At 37.9% G+C, this 23,014-nt stretch overlaps 1 protein-coding gene across 2 annotated transcripts; it reads left to right on the forward strand.

Annotated features, from left to right (window-relative positions):
- Positions 1-229: 229 nt before the first annotated feature.
- Positions 230-17,158, forward strand: LOC126375868 (HIRA-interacting protein 3-like). Of its 2 annotated transcripts, none has more exons than XM_050022938.1 (16): positions 230-419; positions 587-700; positions 789-1,010; positions 3,080-3,246; positions 4,284-4,419; positions 5,797-5,850; positions 6,187-6,234; positions 7,529-7,610; positions 8,486-8,570; positions 9,257-9,468; positions 9,690-9,906; positions 10,730-10,801; positions 11,235-11,433; positions 12,820-12,999; positions 13,733-13,896; positions 15,314-17,158. In XM_050022938.1, the coding sequence occupies exons 2-15, from the start codon at positions 595-597 to the stop codon at positions 13,894-13,896; spliced, it is 1,944 nt and encodes a 647-aa protein (XP_049878895.1). In that variant the 5' UTR covers positions 230-419; positions 587-594; the 3' UTR covers positions 15,314-17,158. The 2 variants fall into 2 exon arrangements, with proteins under 2 accessions (XP_049878895.1, XP_049878896.1); XM_050022939.1 differs by having other exon boundaries at positions 4,326-4,419.
- The last annotated feature ends 5,856 nt before the right edge of the window (positions 17,159-23,014 follow it).

Consider the following 23,014-nt stretch of genomic DNA (forward strand, 5'->3'; position numbering starts at 1 on the left):
AATATAAATGTTATATATAACTCACATCTTTGCCTTAAATTGAAATCTGATTGATTTTCTTTGAGTATGGAATGGAAAATTCTAAGGTCGTTTCTTTAAGTTTTGTACAAAATATTTAGATTTTCTACTACCAACTTCTTATAACACAAAACTTTGATAACATTATCAGTCTTTGTAAATGCGTCTCATCATGTGCATTGAAAAAAAAATGAAAGAATGAGAAAAAAAATACACGAACTCCGCTTCACTTGTGTGTTTTTTTCTAATTTTTCTGTCATTAGACTAATAATTTGATGCATATTTTGTATGCAACAGTTCTTTTGACTTAATAACGTGCTCTATTATGTACCAAATTACCGCGGGGAAGTCTCTAAGTGGTTGTAATAACTAAAATCGATAACAATCAGTGAGCAACAAAGGTACGCTTCTGTTTGCATTATAACCTGTGTTTTGTACTAAGCGTCCGGTTGGCGTCTGTCAGGGCTAACGCAAACTCTAATAAGTCTCAATTTGTGGCTTTAACGACGTAGAAATGTGCATTGGAGTGTTCACTAGAGGTTCTATAGGGAGTGGTTTCTGTTTTTAGTTACCAAGATGAATTATGAAGCCGAAAGAGCGATGAATCAGAAGCGGTTGCGAATGGAGGCAGAGCCGGGCCATGGGGTTGTCCAGGGGAACGGATTGCCGCTAAATTACATCGGTAAGTGTTGTTTTGTTGTAGTAGGTGATGTTGAGTGTTTGATGAGTGTGGAACTTACAGTAAATGATGTTGACAAATGTTGTTGTAGATAATGGGCATCAGATATCGTACCAGCCGTATGCGGGGGCCTATAACACGCACTACCCGCCGCCGGATGCGTTCGCGGCGTATGGGCCTCCTCCCCCGGGAGGATATGCCCCTCAGAACCTGTCATATGCGCCCCCAGCACACCAGAACTACCCCCATCATCAAAGTTTTCCCCCACAACAGCCCCCACAGGCACAGTTGCATATGGCTCAGTCTCATATGGGTATGTACTATGTCCAATTGTTTATTTACTGTAGTTTATTATCTAGAAAATACTGTACTTTTTTAAATATTTTGTTTGCAAACATGGTTTGGTAGCTAATTGACAGGCATCATGTCAGATAACTTGTTTACATTTAAGTAGGTGCTAATGTGCTTGTAAATTGATATAATACCTATAACATGTTTTACTTTTGTATCAAATGAAAATTAAAGCCTCACTCAATTTAAACTTGGAATAATAATCCTATTTATTACAACCTTTTGTAGGTACTTGTGGTTCAAGAATGCTAGTCTGAATGTTAGGCTCTCTTAGTGTAAAGCACCCAACTCTAAAAGACCTACTTATGGTTAAAATCTGCTACATTTTTACTTACATCAACTAAAATTTAAAAAGTTTGTTCAGGAACTTTTTTATCTTTCATTTAGTGTCGCCATCTATTGGAAAAACCATGAACTTTTTCACTTTTATATAGCTAGGTGTTTGGGCTAGTAGCTTACCAATCTGCATACCCCCTCCAGTCGATTGAGGGGTGGCCTGTGCCCAGCATTGGTACACATATTATATTTATTACTTGTTATTTATTTATTAATGGATCACTTACAGCTATGCACATTATAACATTTAGTTAGGACATTTTTCATTTCATTGAAAAATGTTCTTTATACTGGAGCTGGATGGTACATAAAATATAAAAAAAAAATAATGGGGTATAAATAAAAAAAAATAAAGTCATTAATTGAGGGTTGCCATTGGGAATATAACTGATAATGATGTTATGATTATGACCTGCTACATTTGCTATTTAAAGGGGAAAAAATAACGAAATAACTCCAATAATAATGATGAAGAATGAAGAAATTAAAAATTAGCTAAATATTTTATATGTATCTTATTGGGTTGGGTCTGAGTACTGATTTTTGGGCCTATTACCTAAAAATACAAACTAACCAAAGGCATCGGCATAAACATTATTCAGCCAATTTTAGTTTTTTTTTTATAAAGTAAAAATATTCAAGTTAGGGTTTTTAGCATGATATTTATTTAAAAAATAAAAGTACATACCCAATTGTTTGAAGACTTGAGTTATTTTTTCACATATGTGAGTATAACATAACACAAGGTCACAGCTATATCTCAGTTGGAATAAAGAAAGAAAAGAAAGAAAGAAAACATTTATTTTAGAAACAAGTGGTACACACAATAGAAAAATGAACAAAATAGTGAATTAAAACCTTATCTCTAAAAAGGGACATCAGCTCAGCGAGATGTTGTGACACTCCTACATTGAGGGAGTGCCACAATAATAGAATAGTCAGAGATACATCCATTGCAAGATGAACTAAGTACTTACACCTCACTGAGTTTTCTGTTAGACCAACGTGATAGGCGTTGAGCCGTATCGCCGTCTATAATTAATTAATTTAATTGGCTTTCTGTATTTACCATAAGATGCTACTATGTTAATTATAGCTGTTGTTTCTTCGAACATTAAATAAATAAATAATGGTCGAGCCAACTGTTTTAGTGAAAACTGCACTTAAGATAAATTAATAACACTACATCATCAATTTAAGAGCCATGCTATTGTTGGTGTAGCATTCTCCATTCCAGTCTATCAAAGGCCAATTCCTTGACTTCCCTATAAGACATGATGTTAAGATTTTCTTTAATCTGTTCCAGGTAAGGTTTTCTTGGTCTTCCCCTTCCTCTCTTTCCTTCTATGCCGTCCGTCTTATTAGGTGTCTAATTATCTTGCCTCTTCTGTCCTCAATAATTCTCAGTATTTGTCTTTTTTCCTGTACTCTTACTAGCACTTCCTCATTTGTAACCCTTTCTGTCCAACTTATTCTTTCTCTGTCCCTCTGTGTCAGTGTCCAAGTTTCACATCCATAGAGGGCTATACTCATTTTGCATTGCAGGCTTGAAACACTATTTACTGCACTGATATCCTATAAATAAAAAAACTCACAATCTCTAAGGAGTTTTCTAATAAGAAAGTGAGGTGTTTTGTATGAAGTGACAGGTCTAATTCATACTCAGGTGGTTTATTGTTAATGATTTGTGAACAGTGCAAGGCTACGGCGAGGTGGGCGTGCACAAGGCCGCGTGGCCGCCGCAGCCCCACCTGCTGGCGCCGCTGGATGCGCAGAAACCGCTCGACGTCAAGCAGCTCAAGCCAGAGATCAAACTCGAGCCCACAGACGCACTCAAACGACCGCATGCTGAGGATATGATGGTCAGTAATTATTATTTTAATATTATTACATACATATAGCCTCCGTGATCTAGTGGTTAGAGCGTTAAGCTCACGATCTGAAGGTCCGGGTTCGATTCCCGATGGGGACATTGTCGAAATCACTTTGTGAGACTCTCCTTTATTTAGTAAGGACATTGCAGGCTTGAATCACCTTCCATGATTCCGTGCTTCGGGGAGCACTTTTGGCCCGGATATTAGCCGTAAAACACCTCCACTAACCCACAGTGGAGCAGTGTGGTGGAGTATGCTCCATACCCCCTCTTGTTGATTGAGGGGATGCCTGTGCCCAGCGGTGGGACATATATAGACAGTATTAGTTTTATAACTCATGTCTATTTTCCTCTGGGATTAGCAGATACAATAGAATTCCATTTACTTCGATCCTGACACTACTCTTTGCTTCCTTCACATTCATACATCATTTCATACACGCACGCCGATTCAGAGTAGATCGTACCAAACCTTTTCTTCCAATTTGGTCAATGTACATCCTTCTAGGTTTTTCCCTACCAGCCCTACCAACCTTATAATATACTGCTTTTGTAAACCTATTATCCTTCATTTCTTTTTATTATCAAAGGCCTTTCCCAACCTTCAATTCTATAGTTTTGGGATGAAAAATTCCACTTGATACCGACTCAGAATCATGAGCTGAATCATCCCCCTCAGTATTCGTTACGATGTCAATAACACCCCGTACAAATACGTACAAGTACGTACGGGCGTTAGTGAAACCGTAACGAAAACTTTGGAACCATCCTCCAAAGTCTTCGGGCCATGATTCTGAGTTGATGTCTGAATTATCTTTCAAAGTTTTCGTTAAGATGTCACTAACACCATGTATATTCTATTTGGATGGGTATTAACTCAGATTACTCAGAATCATGAGTTGAATATTGGACCCCCCCCCCGCCCCCCCCCTCACTGATTATTTGGTACGGTGTCGCTAACACACTGTATAGTATTCTTATATTGCATTTTTCTAATTAAGTTGTGTTTTCCATGTGGTGAGATAGGGCGGAAGCAGGACCGGCTATGAAATGCGATGTCTGTTGCAGAGCGGAGACCTGGATCAGCCCAAGATTAAGATCAAGACAGACATATTCAAGCCTGATGACCTCCCTCACCGACCCGATGTTGACAAACCCCGCGGTAAGTCGTAAAAAAATACAACGAGTTTTTGTTTTATTTTTTTAAAATTGGATATTTTTTTAAGCTGGTAAGATGGCGCTGAACTTTGTAGGTTACTGCAAGGAGCGGAACGTTATATTATTTCTGATTTACTTTTTGAAATCATAAAACGAATTTTTCACAATGATTATGTTTTGAAAATAAAATTAATTAACAAATAACGAAGAAAGAAACGGAATCTTATCAGAATGTCCCGAGAGAATGAGAATAAGAAAAGAAATCTATGACTATTTTTTTATTTCTTAAATTAAATGAAAGTTTTTTTTCGATCCTTGACATCTTAGCAATGGCCCAGTAACGTAGTTGGTTAAGCGCTATCTAACGAGTTCTTGAGAACTATATTTTTTAAATTCTAAAAAGAAAATCTCCCATTAACACACATGAAAAAAAAAAACAAATTCAAATTAAAAAATGTATTTTTCAGTAGGTAACATAGTTACTCTTTGGATCGTCATTTTTTATCTCATCTCTCTCATCCGCCTAAAACTACCGCAGCTTCGCACAAACTACAAATATACATTATCTTACGCCCGTAGGCAGTGAGGTTTTAATTTACATACATACATAAACAGCCTATATACGTCCCACTGCTGGGCACAGGCCTCCCCTCAATCAACCGTAGGGGGTATGGAGTATACTCCACCACGCTGGCGGTTGGTGGAGGTTTTAATTTGTTGTTTTGAAATACTAGGAGGTCAAAAACACATCAAAGCAATACATCTAAAAAGTCAATATTGCTATTTGACATTTCTTGACAATGCGCACTTACTTTTTATAAGCGCAAATGTCCATATGCAATATTGCTTTTTAGATGTATTGCTTATAAATAGCTTTTTTGCCCCCTCAGTTCTTTCAAATTATGATATGACGCCTGTATACCGAAAGGGTAGGCAGCGGTGTATGTAATAGGTGACCAGCCTATACCATTATCCGGACCCATATTTTGGAAACCACGCGATATCAATTATCTGTGATCCAAATTCGAATAGACGAGTTCAGAGTGGTTTCGAGCTCGAGCCGGGTTTCGAGCTCGAGCCGGGTTTCGAGCTCGAGCCGGGTTTCGAGCTCGAGCCGGGTTTCGAACCCGTGACACTATTGTAAAAAAATTAAAATAATTGTTTATTTCTTAACCTGTTACACTTTAACAAATATTTTTGGTTACTCCTTATAAGTAAAAAATATACCTGTAGTAGGAGTATCCGGTCTTCCAACAGACATTATTTAATACCAGGTTTGACAAAATGAAAAATATAATGTAAGTCGTGCGTTCTTCAAACAACGCTTAAAACCTCTCGAGTTAAGTACTGTATTAATCTTTTATTCATTATTGACTTACAGATGTCCCTCAAAAACCCATGGATGTTCAGAAACCAGCGGATCTGCAGAATAAAGGTATGTAAACATAGCTTTACATACACACACACACACACGCACACACACACACATATATATATATATATATATGATCACGCATATTCCCCTTTGGGGTAGGTAGAGACCACGGAATATCACTTACTACGATCCTGAGACATCACTTTCGCTACTTCCACAAGATACTTTTACAATGAAAAACGGTGACAAAGGGTTATAGTGTAAAAATATAAGTAAAACAATATGTTTCTTTATTCAAATAGTATGGGGAACGGACAAAATTTAAAAACACTCAACAGTAGCGACACCTGATGGGAGAAATAAATTTTTTTTATACTCATTGAAATGATGTTTCAGATGAAGGTCAACCAGTTATCAGTGACAAACCAGGCGATAAACCTGCAGGTTAGTTCTTTCCTACTCATAATCTGAATATTCATGAAAATTTTTGTTTTTTTTTTAAATTATTTTCAGTTCCATACTTTTGCGATGGAAAATTCCACTTGATATCATCTCAGAAACATGGCGTCAATCACCCCCCAAAGTTTTCGTTACGATGTCACTAACACCCTGTATAGGCTGTTTATGTATTCTACATACATGGCGTTGTTGTCGGCTTAATGACGATACGTAGATGGAAAGAATTTCGCATGTACAGGAGGAGGACCCGGTGGTGTAATGGTTAAAACAATCTCGTCCTGGCTTGACAAGAGCTGCGGGTTAAAGTCCCGTCCGAGTCAGAATTTTTTCGATTCAATTTTCTCTTTGTATTTCCCTAAGCACGAGTGAGTGCTATAAAAACAAAAATAAAAATAAAAAAAATAGTTTCATCGAAAATTTTACTTTGGTCGTTTTGTAAAAAGTATCCCGTTTGACCAAATGAGAGAGAGAGAGAGAAAAAACGTTTATTCAAACAAACAGCACACAAAACGAAAACATAACATTGAAAATAACACTTATAGGCTATAGACATTTACACAAAAGAAAATAAATAAAATTAATGACAAAAGTGTTGTGTGAGATAGTGTGCATTTATTTGAAAAGGTAAAACGACTCAGCATATATGTTTGCCCCAAAGGGAAGCAAACGCTGATTTTCAGTCGCACCTACATCATTCGAAAAATCCCGGGGAAGCAGATAATCAAGTATCTAAATATATAAAAGGAGAAACTGACTGACTGACATATCAACGCACAGCCTAAACGGCTAAACGTAGGCACTTGAAATTTGGAAGGGACGTAGCGTAGGTACCGTAGAGGTGCACTAAGAAAGGAATTCTAATTGTTTTAGTGGAAAGATATGATGTTGTTGTCTTATTTTTTTTTTTTGTATGTGGCGTCCTTTTATAATAAACTTTTTCTATTCTAAAAAAAAATTCCCGGAATTCCCACAGGAACGGGAATGAGCGGGAAAATCCTTTTGTATGAAAAATCTAAACCGCTTAAGTTAAACGCTTGAAATTTGACATGCAGGTACCATAGTAAACTTAAAGCTTAGTTGCAACAGAATATTGCAAAATTCCCACGGGAACGGGAGTTAGCGGGAAAAAACATTTGTATGAAAAAATCTAAACTGCATAAGTTAGATGCTTGAAATTTGACATGCACTCCCCCACACACAAAGATCTCTCTTTTATAACATGCCACGCGTTCGAAGTCGCGGCAAAAGCTAGTTATTTATATTTGACATTTGTTGACAGAAGCATCGAAACCGGAAGGCGCGACAGAGGGCGCTGCCGACGCACAACGACCCCCTGAAGTCCCCGTTACACCGGAGAAAAGGTATTATCTAGCATATAATAATGATCATGATATAAGAAAACCAGGTATGCTCAATCCTATGACAAGCCGCCATTCATAGCCCATTGATGACTTAAGTTATACCATTAAATTGGTATCTCCAACAATCCAAGAACGTAAATTTTATTATTAAAAATGACTATTACTTGTCACATATATAAAGATAATTAAAACTGTAAGTAAATCTTTTACTAAAAGTTCAAAATTTCCTTGCAAAGTAAATATGAAAACATTGGTCGTGGGTAATTTATTTTTTAAGAAATGGCAACGCAGGGCGAGATGACGTCAGCTGGGCTAACCTTGAAATGTTAACTGTCACCTGGTTTTCTTATACCATGATAAAAAATACTACTACGTTATAAGAGTAAGGAATAATACTACATATAGAACGGCAACTCTCTGCTCCCCACCACCGTGTAAGCTAGGTTTACCTCACCTCCCCTCGAACATAATTTACATTTGAATTGTTACGGCTGCGCGCAGACCGTTGATGATATTTTTGTCACTTTAGTTTATTATATGTTCGAATTTTGAAATTGGACGTCGACGTTCTTTCGTATGATTCAAATACACGACCCACGCCGGTGCGCCTGCGTGGCGCCTATAAATATTTATTATTTATTGGTAGTGGGATCGCCATATTTGTCGCAGAACCGACAACCGCTGGTGCAAGCGTGTTCTGGCGGGTTAAAAGCGCCACATCGAAGCAATTCATCTAAAAAAAGCAATATATTTGACATTTGGTTGCATTGCGCACTTACTTTTATATGCGCAAATGTCAAATTGAATTAGTATCGGGCGCCGACCTCACCCCCCTGGGTCTACGAGTTTATCTAATGGTGTTTCTTATGATGCAGCCAAGAAGACAGAAAACCCTTCAGCAGTCCTGACCTGAGCAAATCCGGAATCACCCCTGGGAAAATGTCAACTCCTGGCTCAGAGGTAGGATTTCTTTTAGACATCGTTATATTGAAAAGAAGTATAAGCATAGTATGTGTAGGCAGTTTATATTTTAAATGCATGGTTCATTTGGTAAAAATGGTTCATTTTTAATTTAGTATCATAAGAGAACACTCATTGAAGTCAAGAGAGGTTGATTCAATGCGTTTATGTTTATCACCCTCAGTATTACGTAGACATCGATCAGGTATTCCTGATCCTGTTTAAATATTGTATAAAGAAGATTTATTATATGGTTACAACAGACCTTTATTACTGCAGTAATAAAGGTATATTGGATGCGTTTTCATATTAATTTGATTTGAATCCTGCGTACACATAACGAACACGCACATGCAATCCTAACCTCAAAGTCCCACGAGCGAGCGAGAATGTGCTAACTGGGTGCGGGTTGCTTGTTATAGAAAAGTGTTTGTACGAAAATGTATCCAAAATCTCAGTGGCTTAAGTGTCACAACTTCAGTCTGTTATAACCTTATAAGGTCCAGATTTCTAGACACAAAAAATTAAATTATGGGGTTTGGATTTTAAAACATTGGACCTTATTATTTTAACACTAGAAACTCCCTAGCAACACATTTTTCTTTCTTTTTACTATAACGTAACCTACACACACAACTAACCATACCAACCTACTGGAATATCTGAACGGCATACTAATCCGTCAGCCTAAGAAGCGTGGGCGACCGAAGGGCTCGACGAACAAGCCGAAGCCCCCCGGCGCCCCCGGCACGCCCGGCAAGGCGCCGCCGCCCGGCGCGGGCGTGCTGCGGGCGCCCGCCCCGCGCCCCGCGCCGCCCCCGCAGCGGCCCCGCGCGCCCGGCTACCAGTACGCCGTCAGACCCTTCAGGAAAGACTTCTCCGGGATACAGTTCAGAAGGTCAGTACTTACGCTGGTTTGTATACTTCTTCACGTATCTTAGATCGAATCTTGTTTTAGAAAGTTAAGTGTTATATTCGAACATTGAAACCATTTTAAATCTTAAACTGTTATATTAACGACTAGTCTATGGTTTCGGCTTTTATTCGCCACTTGCTACGCTATTTTCTCTGCCTGAAAATTGAAAATTTATGTCATATATGCTTCTGTAACCCCGCCAGGCGATGGAGCGACGACTGCCTGGATTCCTCGCACATTCCCAACGAGGTATACTTCGGTGACGTGCCCGTCTCTATGGAGGTGCTGTTCAACTACTACGACGCCAATGCGGAGCGCGAGAAGCTGGCCGCGCAGGCCGCGCACATCGCTGCGCAGAAGGCCGCGGCCGCTAAACTTGCAGCCGCCAAGCTGCAGGCGCGAGGATTGCTTACAAACGAGGTATGGATTTATATAGTCTTTATATGTCCCAGTGCTGGGCAGAGGCTTCAATCAACCGGAGGTGATATGGAGCATACTCCACCAACCTGGTGGAGGTGTTTTTTACGGTTAATAGCCGGTTAATAGTGTTCTGATTATTTGTGACTCTGCCCACCCCTTCAGGGAACATGTATGTATGTGTAATAGCCGGATTAACGGTTGAACGTGCCTTCCGTAGCACGATATCATCTTTGTTCGGACAATCAGGTGATTCAAACCTGCAATGTATGTATGAGATATATCTATTAAAGATACGCGTGAAGTTATATTGTATACTATTATGTTTCTTGATTTAGCGAAGGCCTTTGACACAGTTGCTATCCCAAAAATTTTTACTCCAAATCAAATTGTAATCAAATGGTGTAAGAGGAAATCAATTTAAATGGTTTGAGTAGTTTGACCATATGCCGTGTATTAATATTGCTTCGTACATAAGTATCGAACTACGTGCAATATGGCGTTCCACAAGGAAGCATTCTTGGTTACGTACACTCTTTTTAATATACATAAAATAAACTTTTACAGATTAAATACAACTATACTATTGTTTTCCCAGATAAAAGTATTCATACAGTAACGATTTTTTAAATTATTGTTTATCGGTCTTACCAATAAGAAATAAGCAAGCGGTGAATTTGAAATGGGATTCAATTTTGCTTCGCCGCTTGTTTTTTTTTATTTATTGGCAAGACCGTGAGTATTTTTGATCTATTCATTTCTAACTCAGCCGAACAGACCCGTATAATAATTACTTTAACCTAAAATACTTATAATTGTGTTGCAGGTTACGACAGTGGATTCGTCGTCATCAGACGAAAGCGACTCAGAAGGCAGCGACTCTGATGAGTCTGATGAGGTTAGTGTTGACAACAAACACTTACTAGAGAAAAGTTTGTGTGATACTTTTCATCGTTTAATATAAATCAGTTTATCGTCGCATTATAGTTTCTAAATCACATTCTGATGTAAGTTTCTTCAACAAAACCTCGATTTCTTTTAATTGATTGCAATCTGTTTAAAAAAATGTAAACACAATATTCTACCTATTGTGCAGTTTTGTAATCGGCGTGGTTTTCACTATGAAGCGACAATATCTATATTGATCTTAGGTACCGGCGACTGGCCATCTGTCGGTAAAAATTGTCCCTTCGCCTCCCCATTTGTAACGTAAAGGTTGCGATCCTAAATTAGTTCTAGTCATATTCAGTTTTTATAGATCTATATAACTTGGTAGCGAATTTAGTTACCAACTTTGGCAGGTTTGTTCAAGTAAATCGTTTCCATCGCAGGACACCCCTCTAAAGAAGGGCCCGGGGCGGCCGAAGGGTACGAAGAACACCCCCCGCCCCCCGGGAGCGCCGGGCGCCACCCCGGGCAAGCGCGGCCGACCGCCGGTGCCGCCCGAGCTGCGCGAGCCCGGCATCACGGACATGAAGAAATTCTGCAAGGCGGCTGGCATACGCTTCGATTATAAGAAACTCGTTGAAGGTAACAATATTCTTCTTTTCGAGTCAATGGCAGACTCATATGGGTACTATATGGTATTTGGCTACATAGCATTGTCAGTAGCCAGCATCAAGTCCTCCTGCGCGCAGAAAGGTAACAATAAACAGTCACTTTATACATCAACAACAAACACAAATAAGAAGCGACAACGACACAAAGCAACAATTACAATAAGATTCCAAAGGTACTACAGGAAGATTTAAACATAAAAAAGTTTAAAATTAACTTAAAAAATTTCCTAATTGAGAAAAGTTTTTACACACTGCAAGAGTTTTTCTTACATGACAAATAGACAGTAAGTGATGTAGTTTTTGTTGATATTAATAGTTTTTAAGATTTTCATAGTTATTTTTAGATTAAGTTTGTTTAATGTTGTATTATTATTATTATTATTTTTTTATTTCTGTCCTAATGTAATTTCTTAATATTTTTGTTTGTTTTTGCTATACCCTCCCGGGTCCATATGTGATACTATAATATCTCTAACAACTGTTTACCATATGGTGTGCAATAAATACTTTGACTTTGACTTTGACAAACAACACCATCAAACGACAAAAATGACACCAATATACGACAAAAATAAGGAAAATTGTTGCCAGGGGGTCTAAAGAGGCCACCCATATTAAAACAATTCAACTATAAAGAAATATTGTAATTTGACATTTGCGCATATGAAATAAGTGCGCAATGTCAACAAATGTCAAATAGCATTGTTGCTTTGGTTGGAGTTGTGATTAGCTCATGGAAAGTGCCCTATGTCCGTCCAGGGATGTCGATATGTTAGCCAATTTTCATCCAAATCAGTCCTGTGGCTTACTACTATAGGCGTGAAGGTAAAATGACTTAACATAAGCTTGCGCCTCGCTACCGTCGTCCAGTCTGCTAGACTAAGTAAGCAGGCATTGTCTTCCACATCGTACTATTTACGGTCACGAGTACTTATGTGTATACACTTTGAAACCATGTCACATTAACTTTTTTGACAAATTAAACCGTAACTCTCATTAAATGTCAAATGTGATAATGCGACAGGGTTCTAATGTGGTTAAGTACATGATATTGCTCATAACTGTACTATACATGGTGTTAGTGATACCGTACCGAATACTGAGAGGGATGATCCAGCTCATGATTCTGAGTTAATATCAAGTGGAATTCTCCGTCGTAAAATTCATGTTTTTTAAAATTATTTTCAAATCCATACTTTTATTATATTAACTCAGAATTATGAGCTGAATCATCCCCCGCAGTATTCGGTACGGTGTCACTAGCACCCTGTATATATGCGTATAATTTGGTCATAAACGCATTGCTCATCTACATAAATAATTTCCTATGAAATAACCACATTATTCATATTCACAGGTTGCACGAAAAACAAGGAGCGAGTGGGCAAGATGATGGAGCTGTTAGTTCAAGCAGGGCTGGAAGGTAAACCGACCTTAGAGAAATGTAAAGCGTTGAAACAAGCCAAGATTGACAAGAAGGAACAAGCCAAGCAGGCGAAGAAAGAGGCCAAGACGAAGGTCAAAGAGGAGGAAGGCGGTATGTATTTGGCGGATTTGAATATTAATATTCAATATTTTTTATTTTCATACTATGATTTGTTCTGTAGATTTTTGATCCTAACTCCTTGAATTTATGTTATTATCTAAAAGCAACTACCGTACCCTAGGGGTAGGGGGTTTAGCAGCGAGGGCCAAAGGTTGTTTCAGCCACAATTTGGAGAGTGACTAGGGGTCGACGATCTTTGTAAAAGTTACGTTAGCACGTTCAAGGCACAGATAAGCGCCATATATGTTGTATGGGCGGAACTAGCTGGTGAACTTCGATCATGTCGATCGATGTGCGTTCTGTAAGTGCGCTGATAGACGTCAACGAGTCCACTACAAGTGTAGTCTTGAAGAATAAAATAGCTAGAGTTGTATCTTGTTTGTTAAATTGTTAACATTCGACCCCTTAGATTTTTACATTTGGCGGCTCAATGACCCTGACATCAGGGTTGATGAGGTTGGTTGATCCATATCCCAACCCACACAAAAATATTGAAAATCAAAATCAAATTAGTTTGCTTTAAATAGTACATCAAACATATTGCTATTACAATTTTGATAGTACTTATATCATTTATTTATTTAAACAATACGAATTAACATTTTAGAGAAATACGTTCTGTCTTTAAAGTTTTTATCACACAACACGACGGCGTGATTATTTTCTATCTGATAGAACCTTGAATTCGTTGATATGGATAGTTTTGTATACTTCCACTCCACAGACAAGGAGACTAGTGTGTCGCGGCGCATGACGCGCGGCGCGACGGGCGTGAAGCCGCGCCAGCGCATCGTGATCTCGTCCGACGAGGAGGACGACACGCCCGCCGCGCGCCGCACGCTGTCCAAGCTGCGCTCGAGTGTCAACGATGACTCTGATACCGACTAGGTAAGCTGGCAAAGATGCATCTACATTAATGTTACTTTTTGTGGCATTTCCACCACACTAAGTCACTATTTGTGTAACATCCGGTGCTGAGTTCCTTTTCGTGGAGGATTTATTTTTATAACATCCACAGGCGAGTTTCTTTTTGGGGAGCATTCACATATTGACATGTGCATTGTTTTAAGTTTACGCGGTTATTATCATAATTAAAACACGTAATAACCCCATCATCCCGACCCGACCCATCATCCCGACATCATGGCACTTGCAACAGTGTCGAAATATCGGGAGTCTCACATCCCTACTTTAAACGCGGTAAGAACCCGTTATTATGCGTTTTAATTATATTGAGATGTGTTTTGTGTTTAATTTTTTTTTATCTCGAGCTCCTCCGTGCTACGGAAGGCACGTTAAGCCGTTGGTCCCGGCTGCATTAGCAGTCGTTAATAACCATCAATCCGCACTGGGCCCGCGTGATGGTTTAAGGCCCGATCTCCCTATCCATCCATAGGGAAGGCCCGTGCCCCAGCAGGGGGGACGTTAATGGGCTGGTGATAATGATGATGTGTTTTGTGTGCCATCCACGACCGACTACTCTGGGCGCCATCTCACTCGCGTCAGACAGAATACTGCGGGATACCGTTCGTCACTGCTCTATTTTCCCTAAGAAGTAGCATGTAGGATGCTACACCGACAAGAGCGTGGCTTTTAAATTAGTAATGATGTGATCCACGACCGAGTTACTTTTTGGGGAGCATCTACATCTGAGATACTTTTTTGTGTAACACAAATTTGTAACATAACAGATACATCACGACTATATTCCGATTGGGGTAGTCAAGAGGTACATTCATCGCAAGATGATCTAAGTACCTACACCTCACCGAGCTTTCTGTTAAACCAACGTAATAAGTGGTGAGCCGTATCGCCGTCTATAATGGTCGAACCAACTATGTTAATGAAAACTGCACTTAATGTAAATTAATAACTCATTGGTGCAAGCCCGGTAATGGGGTTCGAATTCTACTTACAACACAAACAACATAAATAGCCTAATTACATATAACATAAATAGCCTATATACGTCCCACTGCTGGGCACAAGCCTCCCCTCAATCAACCGGAGGGGGTATGGAGCATACTCTACCACGCTGCTGCACTGCGGGCTGGTGGAGGTGTTTTTACGGCTAATAGCCGGGACCAACGGCTTAACGTGCCCTCCGAAGCACGGAATCATCTTACTTTTTCGGACAATCATGTGATTCAAGCCTGAAAGGCCTTACCAAACAAAGGACAGTCTCACAAAGTGATTTCGACAATGTCCCCATCGGTAATCGAACCCGGACCTCCAGATCGTGAGCCTAACGCTCTAATCACTAGACCACGAAGGCTGTTACCTAAATTTAATTCTTATTTTACAGGTAATCGCATCTGTCTCTGATAAGAGCAAAGACAATACGAGTATCGTGCGCAGTGACATTAGTAACGTAAGACAGTGCAATGGAGGTGCGCGAAAGTGTCTGTGACGTCATCGATTCCTACTAACTTTAGCTTATATGTGGACTAGGCAACTGTGGGACGCTGTGGCAAACTATGTGACATTTTGTTATAGTAGAAACATTTTTATGACTATCGTTCCGAAAGTTTGAACCTGTATTTGTGAAAAATGAAATAGGAATACAATAATTGACTACATGACAGTTTTCGGAAAAGTATTTTCAATACTACAATTGCTAATTTTACATCTTAAAACATTTTATTTTCTCGAAAAAGCTTTATATAATAGAAAAAAAAAACAATTTTCTTCAATTATTTTAAATTTCGCACCATAACGGTTGGTTACGTGACATTTTGCCCAGTGACGTCAAAGTTCAACAAAGAAACTGTCAAACAGCATTACTTGAAACCTGACAGATAGTTTTTGTTTATTTTATGAAATGTGACGTCACACGAAGCTCAATCATGGCCGCTCGAAAACAGAAACATCGGGTTTTGTTATACACACACAAAAAACGCATTTTTATTTTGTAAAAATAAAATATTTAAAAATGATCTCAATAAAAAACCTTTTGGATAATTATCGTTAAATGATAGACTACCATATCGGACATATTTCGTATTTTATTGTTACAAGTGTCAAGTAGTCAATTTTAGGTCGGAAATTCAGGTTTAGGTCGGAAATTCAGTTTTAGGTCGGAAATTCAGTTTTAGGTCGGAAATTCAGTGGTTTTAGCTAAACTTGACGGTAGTTCATAATAATAATATAGTGTTCGAATATCTCATCACTCGCCTTAATATTTTTTTTATGTCGAAGTAATTACAGTATAAATTATTTACTGAAAATATAATGCCAATTTGCTACAGCGTCTCAAAAGTTGCATTGAAATTGTTCTGTGAACTAAAATCGGATTTACTTTTTTTATTGTTTCTAGTTTATAAAACGGCAATGCAAAGTTGAACATTTAATTTTATACTTGTGTTCTTACAGTGAGTTTATAGGGCTTTTATGGTTTAAACATTATTTTCACATAGAAATCTTTCCGGGCGACTAAAGGTATCCAATAATCAGCCTGTTTACATCACACTGCTGGGCACTGGCCTCCCCTCCAGCTAGAGGGGGTATGGAGCGTAGTCCACCACACTGCTCCACTGCAGTGGAGATACAATAATGGTCTTGCTACACAAAAATAACCGAGAACTGTCCATCCAACAAGTGTTCGACGCTTGTTTTGTTTTGGTATGTTTTGTACCTCTATATTGGTGCTGATTCCTGTAAACACCATCGGATTTTATTTTACGTTATACCTGTCATTTTCTTATCCGCCAAAAAGGAAAGGGACAGGCATAAAATTTATGGAACACACGTCAATATTAGGCAGGAATTTTAAAAACTCCCAAATTTATATATTGGCCAATAACCCGACAAAATTAAGTTAGTAACAGCACACGTCAAACGGTTAACATACCAGCGAGATGCCTATTTTATTCGCCCGGGTTATTCATTTATTTTAAATTGACAGTTGTCAATCATCCGTCCCTTTCCTTTTCGGCGGATAAGAATATGACAGGTATAACTTAAAATAAAATTAGGATATGTCTGCAGGAATCGGGGTCATTATCAATATTATTTATTCATAGTAAGATACCCTATATATATAACCTAACCTGTATTGGGCTGGGTTTCCCTTCGCGGGTTGGAAGGTCGGACAGGCAGTCGCTTCTGTAAAAAAAACCAGACCTGTCAAATCTTCAGGTAGGTAAGCGGACCCTGTGAAAAACGGGATAATGCTAGGGAAACGATGATGATTATTTATTCATGGTAAGTTGTGATCAGAATCACTTTCAGAAATGGTTACTTAATAAATAAATACTTATTTATTTATCGCGGCCCAAATTTGACAGCAACATCTTTTTACAGATGTTATAAGTTTTTTTTTTAATTATGTAGTACCTTATGTCGTCTGGATTTGTCCATGCGTACGTATGTTAATGCGAGATTGTTACCTAATTAGGTGACAGTGATTGTGCCTAATAACGATTATGAGGAGGGGAATGTGACGCGAGGTAGAATGAAAACATTGGTTTCTTATAAACTTAAAAGAACACAGTCCGTATCAAATAAAGGCTTAGGAGAATATTGATGAAAAAAAAACTTAATTTATAAACTAAAAATCTTTTTTATTATTTTGTATATTCGCGCTTTTTATTTTGCATTTTTTTGTGTAAGTTTCCGCCATTTTGGCACGGACTGTTTATCTAATTGTTTATAAGAAATCAACGAATGAAAGATAAAATCATGTCTACGCGCAAGTTCTACATAGCGTGAAAAGTATTTTAAATTATATATTTTTTTACAATTCTTAAAAAGTTTGGAACTTTGTATTACTGAAATCAGATTGGTATGAAAAGGTTCTATCTTAATTTATTGGAACCTTGTCGGAATGCCTCGCAGTATTCCTGTTCCGCGGCAAGGTTCTATCTACATAAAAATGTCAAACATCGAACTAGCGCGTAGACGATTTGTACTGTATATCGTAATGCTATCAAAACTATATTTTAAATTACATACTGGCAACGTTGGTATGAAACCACTTCATAAGAGCATTCTACTAAAGAGACTTATATCTTCCATTTATATATTATTTTGAATAATCTTTCACATGACGCCCTGAGGCGAGGTTCGACCTTCAGGCCTGTTGCCTTAAATTTTAGTACCGGATGGAGCCTTTAGCGCTTCCCATTTATCCGGACAAGTAGTTAATGCCGTTTTAGGCAAACCAAAGCCACGACAAAATTAAAAGGGATTTAATCATCTCGTTGATATAAAGTCTCTAAAACGCCTGTCTCTAAACGCACAAAGGTTTAGAATCGCTAGATATTTTTGTATGAAGTTTCCACTATAATGTAGTCCTATCAATGTTGCCAGTTTCCAAAACATATTTTGTAGCATTACGCACGGTGTGTAGCACAACAGTGCGGTATTTACTACAGTAGTAGTAGGACGGGGGGCGAAGGCAAAGCTGTGCAGATGGCGCTCTAATCGTTGGTCTTATCGAAAACTTTATCTAATTTCTTTTACTTTATTATTACTGAAATAAATGGTTGGTTCCGAGAACGTGTGACTTACATCTCTAAACCACTGAATTCGATGAGTTTGGAATTTGGATCATAGATGGATGAAAAAAATTAAAAGTACTTGACTATTTTTCTATGAGTAGAAATAACCCTTTCCATAAAAATAAAAATGTTTCAGATTTTTCGGTTGCGTCACATCGTTATAAAAAAATTAAAACGGTTTTTCCCGCCATTAGGTCTATATTCCGCACTGGGCCCGCGTGATGGTTTAAGGCCCGATCTCCCTATTCATCCATAGGGAGCCCCAAGCAGTGGGGACGTTAATGGGCTGATGATGATGAGGTCTATATTACGTATGTATGAAAGATTTCCATAGGCTGTCACTTAAAAAAGACAACTGACAATGGTGCTAATTATCCTGTAAATACCATCTAATTTTATTTTAAGTTATATCTGTGATTTTCTTATCCGCCGAAAAGGAAAGGGACGGGTAATCGACAAGCATAAAATTTATGGAACACACGTCAATTTTAAGCACAAATCTAAACCAACCGTCTAAAAATTTTACATCCATCAATAACCCGACACAGTTAAGTAGACAGCACGTCAAACGGATTGCATACCAGCAGCGTACCTATTGATTCGTCCGGGTTATTCTTTCATTTACTCATTCTTCCTAAAATTAAGAGCTGTGAATCATCCGTCCCTTTCCTTTTCGACGGATATGAAAATGACGGATATAACTTAAAATAAAATTAGGCGGTGTCTGCAGGAATCGGGGCCATTGACATATTATATGTATATTGATCTTAGGTACCAGCACACCCCGGACACTTCATACAAAACACCTCGTTTTACACAGACTACATATTGACGTTATCGTACACGCGCATCTGGCGCCATACGATTGAAGACTAAAGTAAGACCGAGGAGGGTGAGGTAGCCGCTGGTGGAACGGAGAGTTGCCGTTCTATACGTAGTATTATTTCTTATTCTATGGTACCAGCGACTAGGCGCCATCTGTCAGGAGTGATTGTCCCTTCGCCTCCCCATTTGTAACGTAATGGTTGCGATCCTAAATTAGTCCTAGTCATATCCAGTTTCTATAGATCTATGTAACTTGGTAGCGAATTAAGGAACTGGGGGGTTAAAATGGCCACATCGACGCAATTCATCTGAGAAAACAATATTGCAATTTGACATTTGCGCATATAAAAGTAAGTGCGCAATGCAAAGAACTGTCAAATAGCAATATTGCTTTCTTAGATAAATTGCTTCGTTGTGGCCATTTTAACCCCCCTGAGTTTCCTACTTTGGCAGCTTTGTTCAAATATATGTCTGGCTGGAAAAAGGTTGTTCTGGAGATATTGAACTTCGAACAATAATCGAATAGTGTCTTAGACTTAGCAATAATACTTTTAATCGTCGAAAGTTCAATATTAAAGTAAATGCTTATTTTTTAATAACGCTATGGTGCCTATTCTGTCGCACTTACTTAACCTAATTTTAGTTTGACAGCTCTTAGACTAGTGCTGTCCTTCACTTACAATAAGTGCGAGAAAGAGATAGTGACAGTTTAGTCCTGTCGGATTAAGTTGGTGGTTGAATCGACATCATTAGCTTGAAAGTCTTCCTATCCGGATAATGATTAAAAAACTAGTATTAGCTCGGCTGCTATGCTATGAGTGTTATTGATATATAATTTTAATTCAAATTTAGATTGACAGTTCTAAGAACCCTTCTTTTTGCTTCGCTGTAATCGGGTAAGAATAGTCCCGTCCTTCACTGACGCCATACAAAAATGTCATTGTTACCGTGTGCCACGTAAGTGCGAGAGAGACAAACAGTCCGCGCATTACCCCTTAGCGGCTTACGGCAGTTTATACTAAAGTAAGACCCAGAGGGGGTGAGGTTGGCGCCCGATTCAAACTGGTGCGGGGCAGAGAGTTGCCGTTCTGTACCGTTATTATTCTTTACTCCTTATTCTACACTTACGTTTAGCGCAAGAAGGAGACAGCACTAGTTTTACAACTGTCAAACTAAATTCACACACACTAGAATCTTTTTTTTAAATATTTGTCATTAATTTCTGGCCAGACAAACTATTTGTTTCGCGTTATGATTTTTTTAATCTGTGTGAGTAACGGTTTGATGTGGTTCGTATAGAATGTATTTAGTAGGAAAAACCCCTCGCCGACGTTTGTAGTGGTAGTAAATGCTTATAATAAGGCATTCAATATTGTTCATTTGTGCCTATTATACAATTATAATGAGAATATATGTAACTATCGGTGTGAAACGTTCATAATGTCAACATAATTACTTTCATTTATTTACATTTGATAGCAGAATATAGAATGTTGTATTTTGGGTGGAGTCAAATTTTTATACTCTAGATTTTAAATGAGAATAATAAATATTATTAGAGATAATATCAATAAATTGGTAACACCAAGTTAATAATTATCTTTAGCTCCTGTATATATTTACAAAAGTAACGTGCGTCTTTTATTTTTGTACAGTTGAGAATCGAATAAAAAATCTTTGGGGAGTCGCGATCAGGGCGGTTAAAAATGACACATCGAAGGAATTCATCTAAAAAGCAATATTGCAATTTGACATTTGCGCATATAAAAGTAAGTGCGCAATGCTAACAAATGCCAAAATGCAATATTGCTTTTTAGATGAATTTCTTTGATGTGGCCTTTTTGACCCCCCAGCTTTGTAAATATGCGGTTGAGTGGAAGTATTGATCATTAGTTGCGAAGTTTCTCATGGCAATATTAGACTTTTGGAACAAACTGATTGGGGTTATAATATTTCCTGTATCGCGTGAATAATAAGAAGACATGGGTAACGCAAACGCATGAAAACGCGTTTGCATGAACGCTGCCATACATTGCTATACGTTTGAATTTGCCGCCCGTAGCGTCAACGCGCTTTGAATGCGTTTCGTTTCTAACCATCTTTTTGTTCATAGTAAAACAATTTTTATCCGGTCTATATGTGATTAAATGTCAAATAAGGCAAAAAAAAAAAATACCTTATTAATCCATATATCGATAAAAATAGTTTCACTATGTATAAAGGGCTTGTATTTTAAAAAAAAAAAAAAACATCTTTTTATTACTCAATGACTACTAAATCCTTCAAATAATGGAATCTCAAACATTGGATTTAAAAGATACTTTAAAATATATAATTATATAGTTGATTTAAAATTGTACATTCCTAGTTATGGGACGTTTAGTGTTAGTGTTGCCATATTAATAATCACAAAACTACATTTGTATGATTCAAAACTAACAGCTGTTGACTATGTAAGCAATTTAGCTTATAATTATAATAATGCTAAACGTCTACGGATTTATATTGTTTCTATACCTCATTAAATTTTGCATGATTAGAAAGGCAGTTGCCAGAATAGTAAATTCTCCTGTCCCTTTCGCACTCGGCTGTATTCTATCGTTGTCCTGCTTTCTACTCAAGCTACATTTAATGAGGTATGTTCCGTTACTGTTCCATTTCCAATGTAGGTGATATACCTACGGTCGAAGGCATTTCAAAAGTGGCACTTATACCACCGTTCAATAGGGTCTGTAACTTTAGTTCAAATGTCAGTAGTTCGATGAATGCTTATTCGACTAAAATATATATCGAATTATATTTTTTAACGAACGATAATTCTTCCGAGTCAACTTTGTATCGAACCCATCCTTTACCGACGAACGGTTGACCGAAGCATTCATCGAACAAGAAATGTGAGTTGTTCGATGAATGCTTCGGTCAACCGTTCGTCGGTAAAAGAGGGGTTCGATACAAAGTTGACTCGGAAGAATGATCATTCGTTAAAAAGGGTTTCGAAAAATGTTTCAGTCGAATAAGCATTCATCGAACTACTGACATTCGAACTAAAGGACCCCGTTCTATAGGCTAGGTGACAACCTAGTCAAATGAGATACTTTTTAAGAAACGTCGAAATGGTTGTCTTCGGGTTCAATGACATCTATTTGATGACGTCACCATTTTGTATTCACATACAAACACCATGTAAAGGTCAAACCACATTTTGTCTGCACCTCATCGCCCTTTTCTATACTTCTATCCTTTTTTGTTAGCGGCCGCTCTCTCGATCTAGCAAATGACGGTTCTGAGTATAATCTATAATCACGAAACTTATATTTTTTTCTTTTTAAATGTTTTTTGTCTTGATTTCACAGATGTTCAGATCACGTCAAAATAAACTATGAACCTGGGACGTCGAAAAAGATGTATAAAAAATCAAATTGATTCCAAATTATTTATTTTTATTTCTATACCATCAGAGGTACATAATTGCATGATGAACCCAGTTGGGTATGTTATTTTTTTTGGACATATACCCAAATACATATAAACTCACGACTATATTCATTAATTGGGTTATTCAGAGCTACTGGCACATCCATCGCAAGACGAACTAAGTACCCACACTTCGCCAATGTAAGTGTTACAATTGATCTGCCAAGACCCAAAAGAAATTGTGAAATGCAAATATAAGTCAATGC

The sequence above is a fragment of the Pectinophora gossypiella genome, chromosome 20 (assembly GCF_024362695.1).
Source record: "Pectinophora gossypiella chromosome 20, ilPecGoss1.1, whole genome shotgun sequence".
NCBI lineage: Eukaryota > Metazoa > Arthropoda > Insecta > Lepidoptera > Gelechiidae > Pectinophora > Pectinophora gossypiella.

Coding starts and splice junctions, on each gene's coding strand:
- LOC126375868 (XM_050022938.1), top strand. CDS start 595: ATGAATTATGAAGCCGAAAGAGCGATGAATCAGAAGCGGTTGCGAATG. Junction 6,235..7,528: donor ACCAGGCGATAAACCTGCAG/GTTAGTTCTTTC, acceptor ATTTGTTGACAG/AAGCATCGAAACCGGAAGGC. Junction 8,571..9,256: donor TGTCAACTCCTGGCTCAGAG/GTAGGATTTCTT, acceptor CTAATCCGTCAG/CCTAAGAAGCGTGGGCGACC.